This window comes from Strongylocentrotus purpuratus, unplaced genomic scaffold (genome assembly GCF_000002235.5).
Source record: "Strongylocentrotus purpuratus isolate Spur 01 unplaced genomic scaffold, Spur_5.0 spur5_scaffold_3, whole genome shotgun sequence".
NCBI classification, from domain to species: domain Eukaryota; kingdom Metazoa; phylum Echinodermata; class Echinoidea; order Camarodonta; family Strongylocentrotidae; genus Strongylocentrotus; species Strongylocentrotus purpuratus.
In genome coordinates this window covers 7,513,649-7,528,979 of record NW_022145609.1, presented here as the reverse complement: position 1 = coordinate 7,528,979, position 15,331 = coordinate 7,513,649, and the positions used below count along the sequence as shown (strand labels likewise).

The 15,331-nt window shown below is 41.9% G+C and overlaps 2 protein-coding genes across 2 annotated transcripts; one reads left to right on the top strand and one right to left on the bottom strand.

Moving 5' to 3' along the window:
* The first annotated feature begins 5,286 nt into the window (after positions 1–5,286).
* LOC115928784 (U4/U6.U5 small nuclear ribonucleoprotein 27 kDa protein-like) lies at positions 5,287–5,751 on the top strand. The gene has a single exon (XM_030996684.1). The coding sequence runs from the start codon at positions 5,287–5,289 to the stop codon at positions 5,749–5,751; it is 465 nt and encodes a 154-aa protein (XP_030852544.1).
* A 43-nt stretch (positions 5,752–5,794) lies between these two features.
* LOC105438964 (zinc finger protein 252-like) lies at positions 5,795–14,185 on the bottom strand. Its single transcript, XM_011667383.2, has 5 exons — positions 14,094–14,185; positions 13,731–13,850; positions 9,681–9,773; positions 6,482–9,217; positions 5,795–5,925 (listed from the first exon to the last, which is right to left on the bottom strand). Exons 1-5 carry the CDS (start codon positions 14,107–14,109, stop codon positions 5,795–5,797), a joined length of 3,096 nt encoding a protein of 1,031 aa, XP_011665685.2. The 5' UTR covers positions 14,110–14,185.
* Positions 14,186–15,331: the final 1,146 nt, after the last annotated feature.

The window sequence follows — 15,331 nt, the reverse complement described above, 5'->3', positions numbered from 1 at the left end:
TGAATTTCTTCGTGAAAAATATGCGATAAAATTGACGATATCGTGAATTTTATCGCATATTTTTCACGATTTAGTCTATTCGCGATGTCCCTTCAGGGCCACCATAGAGAATCCTTTGGCCTTGCACTGCATATATAGGCGTATTACTATTAGCACTGCATGCTTGACTGCACTAATTGCATGCACAAGTTGCACAAACGGTACGCACTCGGGCCGCGGCACAGCTAGATTGGGGTTAGGTGCGTGTTGAGCCTATGGGAAAGTTTAGGGTTAAGTTTAGGGTTAAATCAAGACCTACCTGGGCTTGAATAGACTTGATTATTGAAAGACCCTTTGTTTCACCTCGCGAAGTTTGGGCACTTTAATATAAGAAGTAAAACCTTGCCCATCATTGACTTCATGTTGTAAAGTTGTTTACAGACTGGAAAAGGATAGCATGGGAGTGTAGAGAGTGAATAAAAGGAAGAAAGTAGTACTGAAAATGTAAAAAGCTTGTTTAACCTGGCAATAAGGGACTCTTGAATGTAGTTTAAAAATTGGACATGGCTTTGGGACTAACGCTACCGGCCGCCGGCTACGCTGACGACCGCCGGCTAGCTGACGACCGCCGGCTACGCTGACGACCGCCGGCTAGCTGACGACCCCCCCCCCCCCCCAAAAAAAAAAGACACCCAAAGGGGCTCCCTTACAGTTTTTCCTACACTCAGCTGCTCCCCCCTCACCATAGGCCCTTTTTTCAATTTTTTTTGAGGAATCCATTGACATATTGAGATTTGGAACCCTTTCCCATACATCAACACAGTGGCGGATCCATGCAGGGGGGGGGGGGCCCGGGGGGCCCGGGCCCCCCCCCCCCCCTTGAGAAAAAAATCATGTAAAATCACGTGATTTTTACGATTTTTGGGGGTTGGGCCCCCCCCCTGGCGCTCAAGGGGGGGGGGGGGTGCAAATTGAATTTTTTTTGAGGATCAAAAAAAAAAAAAAATGTGCTCACTACCCCCCCCCCCCCCCCCCCCCCCCCACTGAGCGAATTTTTTGCCGGCGCGTTTTTCAAATTTTCGGGAGCAAAAAAAAAAAAAAAAAAATGTGCTCACTACCCCCCCCCCCCCCCCCCCCCCCCCCCCCCCCCCCCCCCCCCCCCCCCACCACTGAGCGAATTTTCGGCCGGCGCGATTTTCAAATTTTCGGGAGCAAAAAAAAAAAAAAGTTGGGCCCCCTCCCCTAAAAATCCTGGATCCGCGCCTGCATCAACATTACCAACAATAATTATTTTATCACTCTTTGAGTGAGATAAAAATGGGTTTAACATCAATTTTTCTTTTTCAAAGATTTATACAAAAAAGCATAAAGCATCTTTATTCTGTGCCGCAGAAAAAAAAATGACGCCGCCGGGACGCGCGACGGTACTACTGGAAGAATCACTGATGAGTGATGGGCGGTCGATCTGATAAAGCTAGCTAGAGCTATAGTTCCGACTCTTGAAAAACTTAATATATGAATTCCAAATTTATGTCGACGATACAGTAGACAATTTAACATTTAACAATTTAACAATTTAACAATTTAACATTTTTCAATAATATTTCATCATGGATCATATGATAATTCTCATCCTCATCATCTGTCATTGTAGTTATACGGTACTTGCTCCCTCAATATAGAAAACTTCCCCAATCGGTGCCTGTTGCATAATTATGATCCGTCTATTTCTTATGCATGTTATTTGAGAGCTGAGTTGGTGATCGAGATAGCCACCTGTCAGTGACCTCGCTGTGTGGTCTAATTTCTTCTAGCCACACTAGTAGTGTTGATAAGCTTTAATATCATTCTGAATTCTTTTTTTTTTTTTTTTGTGTGTGTGTGTGTGGGGGGGGGGGGGTAGCTAAACAACACCAAGACACGTACAGAACAAAGCAGCGTATGAATTACTATAAGGCCAAATAACAAAAATAACGTTTTTTCGTCCGGGTCGCATTAAACAAACAAAAAGGAGGATCGAGGCAGGTCATTAGCCTACTATTTTGCAATTTTCGGAAATTAGCTGCCATATAGCTAGCTATGCTATATAGCTGGCAAAGGCCAATCCTATTTATTGACACATATATTAGTAATACTCTCATATCCCTGCATATATTGTCCTAAGACTCCTATGTGAGTTTACTGATGCAATTCTTATGGCAAAACAAATGATTGGTGTCACTTTAGAGGCTATTGAAACAAATGTATATCGCAGGTTTTTTTGTGGTTTTGTTCTTCTGAATATAGAATATAGTTTTTAAAAATTAAGGAGGCGGTTTGGGACGAGAAACGCTTAATTTTTGTTATTTGGCCCAGCCCACTTTCTCGAGTACCGGTATTACGAATGTAATTACCGTCCACGTACTGCTTAATTGTCATTATTTTTTTCAATCCTCTGCAATTTAGGTCTGTACTTTTAAAACTTAGATACTTCTTAAAGTACTTTCTCGTTCTTTCTCTTGCTCATTTTTTTTTGTTTTCATAGGTTTTTATTCATTTCTCTCATTCTTTCGCTCATGATATTTCTTCAACTCGTTCCGGGGATCGTTCTTCTGTTTTCTCTGCATCAAGTGACCCCGTCATCTCTCTCTGTCCCAAACATGATTTTATTTCTCTTTCTAAAAATGATCCTTCATTCCATCTCACATATATCTTCCCTTTTTTCCATTATTCAAGAGTTTTCGAGCAGAATTTTCCAGAGGGCCATATCTATGAAATTAACAAATAAAAAAAGAAATAGTGTTTTTTCATATATTTTAATTACATCAACCGATATAATTTGCTTGTGAACATGTATGACAAACTTTACAATGTCCTTATGAAATCGTAAGGATACAGGCCCTATATTAGAAAGAAAGAAGCATCCAAACTTATTTTATTAGTACTTGTACAAAACCGTTATCATTTCCGAGGAGGCCAATGCACAAGAGTACCCATTGACCCATTAAGAGAACAATCAAGGTTTGCGCACGTGCAGCCTAGCTGTATCTGAGGTATCTCACACAATCCCTAGACTCTCCGGCCGTTACTTCATAAAATAAAGATCAAACTTCAAACTTAGGTAAGTTCTCGTTTAATCTATACAATAAACACAATATTGTTTGAAACACAATATTGTTTGATAGTAATAATCCATTCGTCAGTTCTAAGGCATTATAACAAGCTATTTTTGCATACCAGTAGTCCGGTACATAATGAGCCCCATGACCATTGACCTCATGACCCCTACATCTTCTCAGTTCATGGGCTCTGCAAGGTAAATACATGTTTTGAGTTCGATGATAATCTGCCCATTGGTTCAAATGATAATGTGATCATAAGCTATTTTTGCATACATCTGAGCCCTGTGATCTTTGACCTTTGACCCCACAATCTAATCAGATCATTGGCTCTGCAAGATACATACATGACTAAAGTTTGGCTGGAATCCATCCATCGGTTCTTGAGATAACGTGATCACAAGCTATTTTTGCATACAATGAGCCCTATGACCTTTGACCCCGTCACCCCCAAAATCTAATCAGTTCATTAGCTCTGCCAGATACATACATGGTTTAAGTTTGGCAGGAATCACGAAAACAGGACGTACAACCCACAAAACATAATGCCTCCGGCTACTTCGTAACGGGGGCATAAAAAGTACTAACAGTTTTAAATGCATGTCCATTTGTTAAAAAGATAACAAGAACTTTATAACAGTGGCATTTGCAGGAGTGATAATGGTTTTATTGAGAATAAAAGAACAATGCATCGCGGCCTACAAGGCCGAATCGGGCAATGTTTTACAAATGTAAAATACAGTATATAAAAACATTCATATCAAATAACCTCAAATTAATGAAATAAAGTTGAACGAGTAGATTGTTAAAAAAAAAACAAACTTTAAAATGCTTATTTCTTATTATTTGATCGCCCTAACTCATTTTATATAAAAAGGAGATAAAGAGGAGTGAAGAAGGACATGATGGTGGTGTAGAGTAAAGAAAGCAAAGAAAAGAGGATGGTAAGATTAAGAAGAGGATAAAGAGGAAGGAGAAGAGTAGGAAGAAGAAGAAGATTCAAGTAGGGATAGTAGGATGATAGACAGAGGGTAGTGCGAATAGTATCACTATCATAATGTATCGATATCAATATTCAAGTATTACACATTATACAAACTACTAATGATATAATAATAATAATAATAATAGTGGGTTCTTGTATAGCGCTCTGACAGATTTGACACTCCTGGCGCTCCCGATTATTACCCTGGCTTTAGCACGGCTGCCATACGGCGCTCTAGCATTCAAGGAATAACTTCCTACCAGGTACCCATTTACTTCACCTGGGTAGAGTGTGGCAAACGTAGATCAGTGTCTTGCCAAAGGACATTAGTGCGGCGGCGGGACTCGAACCGCGGACCTTGTGATCGACAGTCCGGCGACGTATCCACTCGACCACAACACCTCTACATCTCTCTCTACACCTCTATATAGGCGAAGTTGATCGGGAGCTGGATCGCAGTCTGGATACAGATTATGCGGAAAACCTAAGGAACAAGATGAGGCTGGCGCACGAACGAGCAAGGGAGAACACATCAGAAAGTTCAAGGAGGCAGAAGAAGGTCTACAACAGGAAAGCACATGCACATGTATTAACGGTCGGGCAATTTATGTGGTGCTACAACTCGGCTAGGACAAAGGGGTTGTCTCCGATATTGCAGCGTCGTTGGAAAGGGCCGTTCTTCATCATTCATCGATTGTCTGATGTCGTCTACAGGATACAGGCAAAGAACCGAGGAAAGAAGATGGTAAATTGTTCATGCTGACAAGTTAAAGCCTTATTTAGGTGAACCTCTTACCTTGTGGATTGAGGAACCTACAAGTCAGCAAGTAGACCAATCTGAAGAGGAGAGTGGAATATCACAAACAGAAGACCTTCTAGAAGATGGTGTTGGAGTCCAGGCAGAAACAGAAACTGAGCAGATACAAGACATATCCGAAGGGGGTTGTTGCAACGTGAAGCGGACAGTACTGTACAGCAAAGCCCAGTTCCGGCACCAAGGAGACCGATACCAGCTCCTAGACAAAATCCACCAAGGACAAGGAATGCGCCAGGGCGACTTCTATATGAGATTTGACTTTAGCGTGATTGAATTGACATAATTATGTGACTATTTCGCTGGATTGACGGATGAAGCTTCAAATTTGTATTGAAATCATAGATTAGTAATCACTTCAATTCTTTCTTCGTTGCATGCACAGATCGTGTTCGTGCTGAGGGATCAACATGGGAGGGGACTCCGAGAGGACACTCAAGTGCTTCACATGCCAGAAGTACTTTGCACACAAGAGGAACTTGGATCGTCACATTGACGTCGAGCACAAGGACGAACAACGCTTTGTATGTCAACATTGCAGCAGAGCATACAACAGGAAAGATAACTTAACGGCACATTGCAGAGACAGACATCCTGAGAAATCCCAAAACCGGGAGCGAAGCCAGTCGCGGGGAAGGTATCTTGAAAGGCAGAGCAATTCTGATCATCGCCGTCGCAGTAGGAGCCCGTCGAGGTCGCCTTTGCCGAACCGGAGAGAGGAGAAGAAGGGAAAGGACAGGAAGAAACAAGTTGTTCAGGCAAAGCTTGAACGCGATGAGTTGCCCCAAGACCCGCTCCAGGTTGTCGTCTCTCCTCGCACCAGGGAAGAAGTAGAGGGGGAGGAAAGGCAGTCGCTCAAAAAGACTGTCTGGTAAGCCACTCGCTATGATGAGACAGCAGCAACTCACCAGTTCTGAATCAGAGAAATCTGCAGTCGCTGATGTGGCGTCGCCAGAAGATGGTTGTGGAGGCACAGCTGTTGATGTCAGGAGTGTCCAAATAGGTCGTCGGATTCCGCCCATTGACGTGAAGAGGCTTTTGCATGTGGACTAGTGCATGCGGGTGGGGAGTTAGGTATTAGGCATGAGCAAGAGAGGACGTGTTCGGGCAGGTAGCTAGGTAGGGCAGGATAAGAAAGGTGAAACAGGGTGAATCGGAGTACTACTACTAGCTGTTGAAGGTAAGTTACATTGTAAAGTTGAAGCTCTTCGCGAATAAAGGCAAGTACCTTTGATGTAAAATGACACTGTGTTTCCGTGTATTATAGAAAACTAGCGTGATCTGAGTGTGATCGATGATGTTGGAGTGATAGCTTCACTGTTTATGAAAGAACCGTGCAGGTGATTGGAGTCTCGTGAAATTTATTGACCGCTCGGTAAATGGTGCAGGGACCCCGGACAAAACCCGCTACAATATTTACCCGTGTTTTTCTTGCTCTCTCGACGAGACGACTCTGCCCAACAACTTCCTCTCTCAGGCTCTTACCTCCCCTCTCTTTCATCCCCCCGTTTCTTTTGTTTCCCTTTTCTTTTTTTCCTTTTCTTTCTTTTCCTTCTTTTCCTTTCTTTCCTCTACTCCCTCTTTTTCTTTTCTCTCCTTTGTTTTTCTTTCTTTTCCTTTCCTTTTTTTCTTTTCTTTCCCTTTTCCTCTTTTTTTTCCTCTCCCCTTTTTCTCTTTTTACCCGACGGCAGTGCAATTTTAGCGACAATATCCTGACAGGTTGGGGGTGTTGCACCCTGCACACCCCCTCTTTGGAGACGCCCCTGTCTCTAACCACTTGCCCATCACTGGCCTCAGGAGCTTGAGCAACATTGCCTCTTTTGAAGTCTGGACTGTCATTGTCAGCGTCGTCAGACCCTGAGTTTGAGGGTGAAGATGGTGTGGCAGCAGGTTTATGAGGGACACCATCTCCTCCTGACTCTTTCGCATCGTTGGCTTCAAGCACTCTCTGCGTCACTACCTTCTTCAGGGTGATCTTGTGTACTAAATCTAGATGTTTCCTGAGACCTGGCAGATCCATGAAACCACGGGAACAAATTTTACATTCATGGGGTTTCGTGCCCTTGTGGAGAAACTGGTGCTTGTCCAGGTTTCCCTTCGTCAGAAACGACTTACCACACACATCACATGTATATGACCGGATGTTGTAATGCCAATCCATATGCACCTTTAACTTGCCTTGAGCTGCAAATGCCTTACTACAAAGTTCACATTTGAAAGGCTTGTTAGCAGGGTCATTGGAATGGACTTTCATATGGGAATTACGGAGAGACGTGCGTTTGAATTTCTTTCCGCAAACGTCGCAGGAGTACTTGTAGACATCAGTATGGGCAGTAAGATTGTGCTGTTTAAGATTGCCTTGACTCTTGAAGGATGATCCACAGACTTCACATAGGCAATGACCAGCATTAGAATGGACCCTTTTCTTGTGGTTTTTTAGTTGATAAGCCCCGAAGAAGCCTTTTCCACATTCCTCACATTTATATGCCCTCCCTTTCTTATGACTTTCTACATGAGACTTAATTCTGCGGGTGTCGTAGAATCGTTTCCCACACACCTCGCAGGTGTACTTTATCTCTTTGATATGTACATTATTGATGTGCCTCTTAAGATCTCTTTTGCTAGCACGAGTTTTACCACATGTTTCGCATTTGAAAAGCTTTGATTTACCAACATGGCTGTCCATATGATTATTGTAAGTATACTTTGACAAATAGGTTTTATCACATGTCTTGCAATGGTATTTCTGTCGTTTTGTTTTGTCCTGGTGGGTTTCGACATGTGTTCTGTATATAACTTTCCTATTGAAAGTTTTACCACATGTACTACACTTATACTGCAACCTATGTTCCTTATGACTAGGCATATGTTTGCTCCGATCGTGTTTTGTCTCAAATTGCAAATCGCAAAGCGAGCATACTATGGCATTTTCTGTTGATTTTTGGATGGTTGTAAAGTTGTTTTCATCATCGTCAGCATCTAAATTGCTTGCTTCCTTTGTTTCTCTTTCTGCAGTTTCATGGGATGCTTTATGTTCAATCATATCCCTTGGCTCCGACTTTCCCTCCTGTGATTCATGGACCTTCAAGTCAGCTGTATGTATTTTCCTTTTCTTTTCCATGATAGGGTTGGCAGAGGCATCTTGATTTTCTTCTACCCCCTCAGCAGCCTGTCCCTGGCCCTCATCCCTCTGTGAAATCAATGTATTGCCAGTCTCCTCCTCTAGTTCAGCTTTACTGATCTCTGACTCTGGCATTGCTATCGTTGCTGAGGTTTCTCTTTCTCCATCTTTTATTACAAGTTCTACCTCTTTCATTAAAATAAGATCATCTTCACCCTTTTCTTCAACTTGCTCAGCAGTACTCCCTTGACCTTGACGTTCATCGTTCAATCTACCGGTAGCCAGTTCGCCCCCACTGGAATTATTGGCTTCCGTTTTGAAGTTAAGATTTTGATGTTCATCAGAAGTGTGCCTCTGCTGTGCTTTTTCTACATTGGAAACCCCTGCAGTTCTCTCAGGTTTAATGCTCCTGTTGTTCGTGGTAAGGTTATTTTCATCATCTCTTTCACTTTCGAAAATCTTTATCAAATCCTTATTTAAACGGATACAAGGTCTCTTGGAAAGCCGAGGTGCATTCCTTCTGTCACTTTTTGTTTGTTTTTTCACTTCCTGCATATCTCCATTATCTCTTTTCTTCCTCCTTGCGACCTTCTTCCTCGTCGTTTGCCCTTTTGCTTCTATGAGGCCTGGACGTTTCGGAGCTTTTTTCTCAGATGGAAGGCATTTTTCATCCTTATTTCCACTTTTTTTACTTTTTGTACTTTTCAGTTCGTCAAGTTTCTTTATTATTTCAGAGTGACTCATGTTGCAATTATGAACTTTGCGTAAGTGGGCAACCGTAAAAGCCCATCTATGAAACGACTTCCTGCATTGGTCACAATTATATACATACTGAATGGAGTTATTAGACTCTGTACAATCATGCAATTTGTGCAGATCTAAGTCCCATGTGCTGTGTAAGATCACATGGCAATCTGGGCATGGGTGTTCCTCCCTCGGCTGCTGAGTTGCACTTGGGCAGTCACTTTCCACCGCTTTTGCGGTGTCTGATGGTTGGGTGTCACTATCATTTCCATCATCAGGTTCTGTCATCCACGCAGCATAAGAATTATCCTCGTCATCATCGTAATCGATCTGTACCTCCATGGAATCTTGGTGTTGTGAAACCGTAGCCGGGGTAACCAATTTCCCTCTACTAGGGACAGTATCCTTGGTCTGTACTGGCTGAGCCACACCATGTTCTGTCTCAATGTGTTGTTCATCGCCAAAGTGAATGGATACTGAGAAAACAAAAGAACAAACAGCTATACATGCAATACGAAACCTGAAACTTTAATTATTATTTTCATATCATAACTAATGCAGCATAATAAATACTACCATGCCGCCAATCGACAATCTGTATCTTTTCATAGTTTAAAATTGGACAATGCCCCTTGCCTAAGATTTTGTAGCCAATGCTGTGTTTACTTCAAAGGGAAAGTAGTAGGCTAGGCATACAATGAACTTGTGCTTTGTCTAGTATTAAAGGAGAAGTTCACCTTAATATTACATTGGTTTCATTTAATGTAAAAAAATAGTCAGTAATAGCTAGAAAAAATAAAAGGATATTAATGATTCTTTTGTTTTTGAATATTTCAAAGATATTTTTCATCGTTCTGCTTTCGAGAAAGATTCTTGATACCAAACTTGGTTATCAGTAGGAGTTAATGTGAACTGTTCTAGTCCTTTCAATAAACTAACCTTGTTTCTGAGAAGCTATCTGTTGACTGTCACACTGGATGGCGATTTGTACTGCTCCAAGCTGCACCAGAAAGGAAACTGCCGCATCTTTCTCTGTGCACGAGAAAAGAGATCATTATATGCATGCTGTCTGTCAAGGTCAATACTTTGCAATTTCAGTAAAAAATCTGATGGAGAAATAGATCATCTGAAGGGAATATTATATGAATTATACTGTGCCTTGTCAGATTTTTACTCCTCACTTGTAGACCTCATTTTATTACTTTTCTTCATGAAACTTTATTTGATATCTTGAATCATGACACAAACTTCAACTATTTCAACTGATGTGTAACAACCGACTTTATGGAAGAGCTTGTCTTTGAATATTTCAACAGAAAAAAGAAACTTAAGAAAACAACAAAATCTCAGTTCATGAATACCTCACCCGCTACACAGTTTGCCACTTGCTACCCAGAAGAGCGCAACCTGCTGGACTTTGGATGGGAAGGTATTTGCAAATGTCTCATCCACTCATGCTGAGTCTGTAAGATGACTTATAATATATCTTTTAAATAAATATTTTGTTCTTCTTCTTTACTTTAGCTGTCAAAGTTAATGTTTGTGTTTTTTTTAATTATTGTTGTGGTGGTACATGTACATTTTGGAATGGAAACTTTTAATACCTCAATGCATCCACTCTAAAAAAAACACCCTTTATACATGTTTTCTTGGTCATGCATGCTTAGTTGCTTACAGTCAGGGCTCAAATTAAATTTTTGGCGCTAGTGTAGCAAGGTATCCATATAGGTCTAGCCTACTAAAACAGACCCCAAATTTCAGACCCCAAATTTCTGTAAATAAATAATCAAATGTCCCAATGAAGACAATGATTAAATAGGTGTTATGTTTCTTACCTGTTTCGTGTCAATTTTATAGTATTTGGGAGAGTAATTTTCTAAAAAACATTGATTTTAGCATGCACTTTTTCGCAGGTTTCACGCCAAACCGCAGCACAATACAAATGCATAGGCCTACTGCACTGATGGCCTTGGTCGATTGCGTGCGCGGTCGCGCGCTCCTGTGTGAAGTTATCTACCTTATGTAATGAGGATATGGGACAGAAGATAATAGTTGCCAATTTGAGTATATCTAAAAATGTATTGAATAAAATGGAATAGTTTGAATACAGAGTGGTCTTATTCATTATTACTATGTTAATGGGAAAGAAAGAGAGAAGGAAAAAAGGAAAAGGGGGAAGAGAATATAAAAGGAAAGAAAGAGGAGGAAGAAGAAGAGAAGAGGGAAACAGGGGGGCCCGAAGGGCTCTTGCCTCCTCCCCCCCCCCCCCCCCCGCCTAAAAATAAATAAGAGAGAGGGAGAGAAGGGAAAGAGAAGATAAGGAAAGAAAAAAGAGGAAGAAGAATAAAAGAGGGAAAAGGGTGGGAAGGGCTCCTGCCTCCCCCCCCCTGCCAACAAATAAATAAGAGAGAGAGAGAAGGGAAAGAGAATATAAAATGAAAGAAAGAAGAGGAAGAAGAATAAAAGAGGGAAACGGGGGCAAAGGGCTCTTGGTTCCTCCTCCCCCCCCCCCGCCTAAACAAAAATAAGAGAGAGAGAGAGAAGGAAAAGAGAAGATAAGGAAAGAAAGAAGAGAAGAAGAATAAGAATAAAAGAGGGAAACGGGGGCAAAGGGCTCTTGCCTCCCCCCCCCCAAACCCGGCCAAAAAATTATAAGAAAGAGTGAGAGAGAGAGAAGGGAAAGGGAACGAGAATATAAAAGGAAAGAAAGAAGAGGAAGAAGATTAAACGAGGGAAAAGGGTGGGAAGGGCTCCTGCCTCCCCCCCCAACAAATAAATAAGAGAGAGAGATTAGGGAAAGAGAATAAAAAATGAAAGAAAGAAGAGGAAGAAAAATAAAAGAGGGAAACGGGGGCAAAGGGCTCCTGCCTCCTCCTTTTATATTCTCTTTCCCTTCTCTATCTCTCTTATTTATTTGTTGGCGGGGGGGGGGGGGGGGGGGGGGGGGGAGGCAGGAGCCCTTCGCCCCACCCATTTCCCTCTTTTATTCTTATTCTTCTTCTTTCTTTCCTTTATCTTCTCTTTCCCTTCTCTCTCTCTCTTATTTATTTCTGTTTAGGCGGGGGGGGGGGGGGGGGGGGGGGGGGGAGGAACCAAGAGCCCTTTGCCCCCGTTTCCCTCTTTTATTCTTCTTCCTCTTCTTTATTTCCTTTATCTTCTCTTTTCCTTCTCTCTCTCTCTCTTAATTATTTTTTGGCGAGGGGGGGAGGCAAGAGCCCTTTGCCCCCCTTTCCCTCTTTTATTCTTATTCTTCTTCCTCTTCTTTCTTTCCTTATCTTCTCTTTCCCTTCTCTCCCTCTCTCTTATTTATTTTTAGGCGGGGGGGGGGGGGGGAAGGAGGCAAGAGCCCTTCGGGCCCCCCTGTTTCCCTCTTCTCTTCTTCTTCCTCCTCTTTCTTTCCTTTCCGCAATCGACCAAGGCCATCAGTGCAGTAGGCCTATGCATTTGTATTGTGCTGCGGTTTGGCGTGAAACCTGTGAAAAAGTGCATGCTAAAATCAATGTTTTTTAGAAAATTACTCTCCCAAATACTATAAAAATGACACGAAACAGGTAAGAAACATAACACCTATTTAATCATTGTCTTCATTGGGACATTTGATTATTTATTTACAGAAATTTGGGGTCTGTTTTAGTAGGCTATATTTTGGATACCTTGCTACACTAGCGCCGAACAGGGGCTCTTCCAAAAAAAAAAAGAGCCCCTGTGAGCCTTCTCAAAGGGGCTCTTTTTAGTTATGACGGGGGCTCTTTTTTTAAATACAAATTTACATTGAATTGGTACCCATGATACTCCTCAATTATTTGCTATTTCATCATTATCATTTATTTAAGTCAGCATTTTCCCTCTTACAAATTTACAAGTTACATAGCTGTTACTGACTTTCATCCTGTGATGACATTTTCCTGATTTTTCCCGTTCTGCACATTATTTCCTCCTCATTATTCGGAGCAACCTTCACATTTTTTCTATACTTTAAGTCTTTACCCAGGGGTGGATCTAGCTTTTTGCTATTAAAGGGGAAATTTGACGCAATGCAGAGCATCGTCTATGAGCCGCATAGCGGCGAGGCGAATATTTTTGCTATTTTGAACCTCTTTAAGTGATGTTTTCCTGGCATCTAATACTGTGTGGGTCTGGACACATAATGGCGTTTTTCTATGCACATCACATTTTAACTTGGTAGCCCAAGAGGGGGGGGGGGGGGGGGGGTTAACCCCCTACTCCCCCAGTAGATCCGCCCATGTTACCATATCCTTCCACAACATCTTGTCTTCCTCTTCTTCTCGATATTGATTTACTGGTCGAGGTTCATTATTTGCTGGTCATTAGGAATCCCCTTTACACAACAAAAACTTCTTCATGACCATGTTTTAGCCCTTACGCGATTGCCTCCAGCTCCAGCAGATATGGGGCCGCAGCGTGCACACGTACCGGTACTAACGGCGCAGTATAGCCACTGCTGATGGCCGCACTAAACTGCGAGCTTCTGTTGTTTGTATCGGTAATACTCATAGAGATGTGGAGTCATAGCGCCATCTTCCGGAGAATAAGCGTACATTTCTTTACAATAATGGCGGCCTTTACTCTCTCTCTCGCTCAAATGTGTTGGTGTCTACCAACACATTTGAGCGAGAAATCTTGCATGCTTATCTAAGTTCCATTTCATTGGTTTAAGGTTTGAAAATTGAAACTCAATATTGTGTTAAAGTTATAACAGAAAAGATAATCTTTATTTTATAATTCCATGGGGGCGATTTTTAATTTTTAATTTAATGATAGCAACCTGACGGGGGCAATTATGTAGCTCAAGGGGGCGAATTGCCCATCGCCCCGTGTATTTTGAGCGTTGCTTACAGTATTTATATTTGCCTGAGACACCTGGGATTAATTGGGATGCTTACAAAGTCAGACATATGATGATTTCAAGAATCTTGCCCCCTGTTCACCTAAATGAAGTGATATCATACACGTAGACAGGAAACTCACCCAAAGAGGATGCACTTCCAAGGGACCAACTGTTGCTGAGCTTGTTACTCTCTGCTGTAAACTTTTCCATCAGTGCCTTGTCATCTTCAGGAGAGATCATGTCCCACATGGGGGTAGCATCTGAATTATTAAAAAAAAAAATTATAATTATAATGTACAGCTATGATAGGGAGGCCAATACCAAAATCTAAATCCCCTTAATTATACAAAATGAAGGCTAATTTTTCTTGTGCGAGTGCGTGTCAAGACCCCTACACACACTTATATGTGTGGGGCATGGTCAAATAATTATAGTGCGAGTCATGCACAGAAATAGCATATTATTTAGAATCTATGTACTTTATAAGATAAAAGCCAGTTTACCCTTCGACAGAGCCATCAAACTTCCCCTTTTCTAACAGAATTAGGGTGCAATCCGTTGAGCTTCAGACTGTTTTTTTTTCGCTACACGAAGATAACTGGAAGAAGAAGAAGAATTGAAGCTACCTTATCCTTTGGCCTTGCGCTGGGCATATTATTAGGGACTTTTAGATTTGCGTGGACTGATATAATACGTGTGACGTCCATTCAAGGCAGTGCATTAATAGACGTCTACCGTAGCAATCCCCATCGTCTTCGTGTGAATCTAAAAGTCCCTATTAGCACTGCATGCACGGACGTTGACTGCACTAATTGCATGCACAAGTTGCACTAGTACTGGAAGAATCACTGATGAGTGATGGGCGGTCGATCTACTTGCAATCCCGGCCCCCCCCCCCCCCCCCCCCCCCACTCAGAGGTCGGAATGACCGCATGCGTGTTGCCAAAATGTCCGGTAAAACTAAAGGGGTACTTTTCATGCGACAAAGTCCGGCCCGAGAATTGTAAAAAAAAAAGGGGTGTTTTTGACTTTTCACCCGGAGATTTCTTTAAAAAGGGGATGTTTTTCTTTTTTTCTCTCATCTCTTTGGACTCCTGAGAAATTATTCCGAATTTAGGGGGGTACATTGAGCATTTTTCCTGATTTAGGGGGGTCTCCAAGGCAGGAAAAGCCCCTGAAAAGCCCGCGAAAAGCCCGCGAAAGGGGGGTTTGGAAAGTATTGGCAGTCCTCGGATACGGGTGCTTTCAAAAAGAGGGTACGAGCATATGCGTACCCTAAATAACACTGAGTGGGGGGGGGGGGGGGGGGGGGGGGGGGGGGGTTGCAATCTGATAAAGAGCTGGAGCTAGTTCCGATTCTTGAAAAAATGAATATTATGAATTCCAAATTTATGTCGACGACAATTGACGTATACAGTAGACAATTTAACATTTTTCAATAATATTTCATCATCGATCATTATCTGATAATTCTCATCCTCATCATCTTAATTTTATTTCTTTTTAATATCATTCTAAATTCTTCTTATCATTTTTCTTTTCTGTTCACTTTTTTTTTGGGGGGGGGGGGGGGATCTTCAGTTAGACAACACCAAGACACAGAACAAAGCAGCGTATGAATTACTAACTAAGGCCAAATGACAAAAATAACGCGTTTTTCGTCCGGGTCGCATTATTATTAAACAAAAAAAAGGGGGATCGAGGCAGGTCATTAGCCTACTATTTTGCAATTTTCGGAGAT

Excerpts from the sequence above, each read along its gene's own strand:
- LOC115928784 (XM_030996684.1), top strand. The coding sequence starts at position 5,287 with ATGGGAGGGGACTCCGAGAGGACACTCAAGTGCTTCACATGCCAGAAG.
- LOC105438964 (XM_011667383.2), bottom strand. Across the intron at positions 9,774-13,730 it reads TGGAAGTGCATCCTCTTTGG|AGAAAGATGCGGCAGTTTCC; the intron begins GTGAGTTTCCTG and ends TCTCGTGCACAG. Across the intron at positions 9,218-9,680 it reads GATAGCTTCTCAGAAACAAG|TATCCATTCACTTTGGCGAT; the intron begins GTTAGTTTATTG and ends TTGTTTTCTCAG.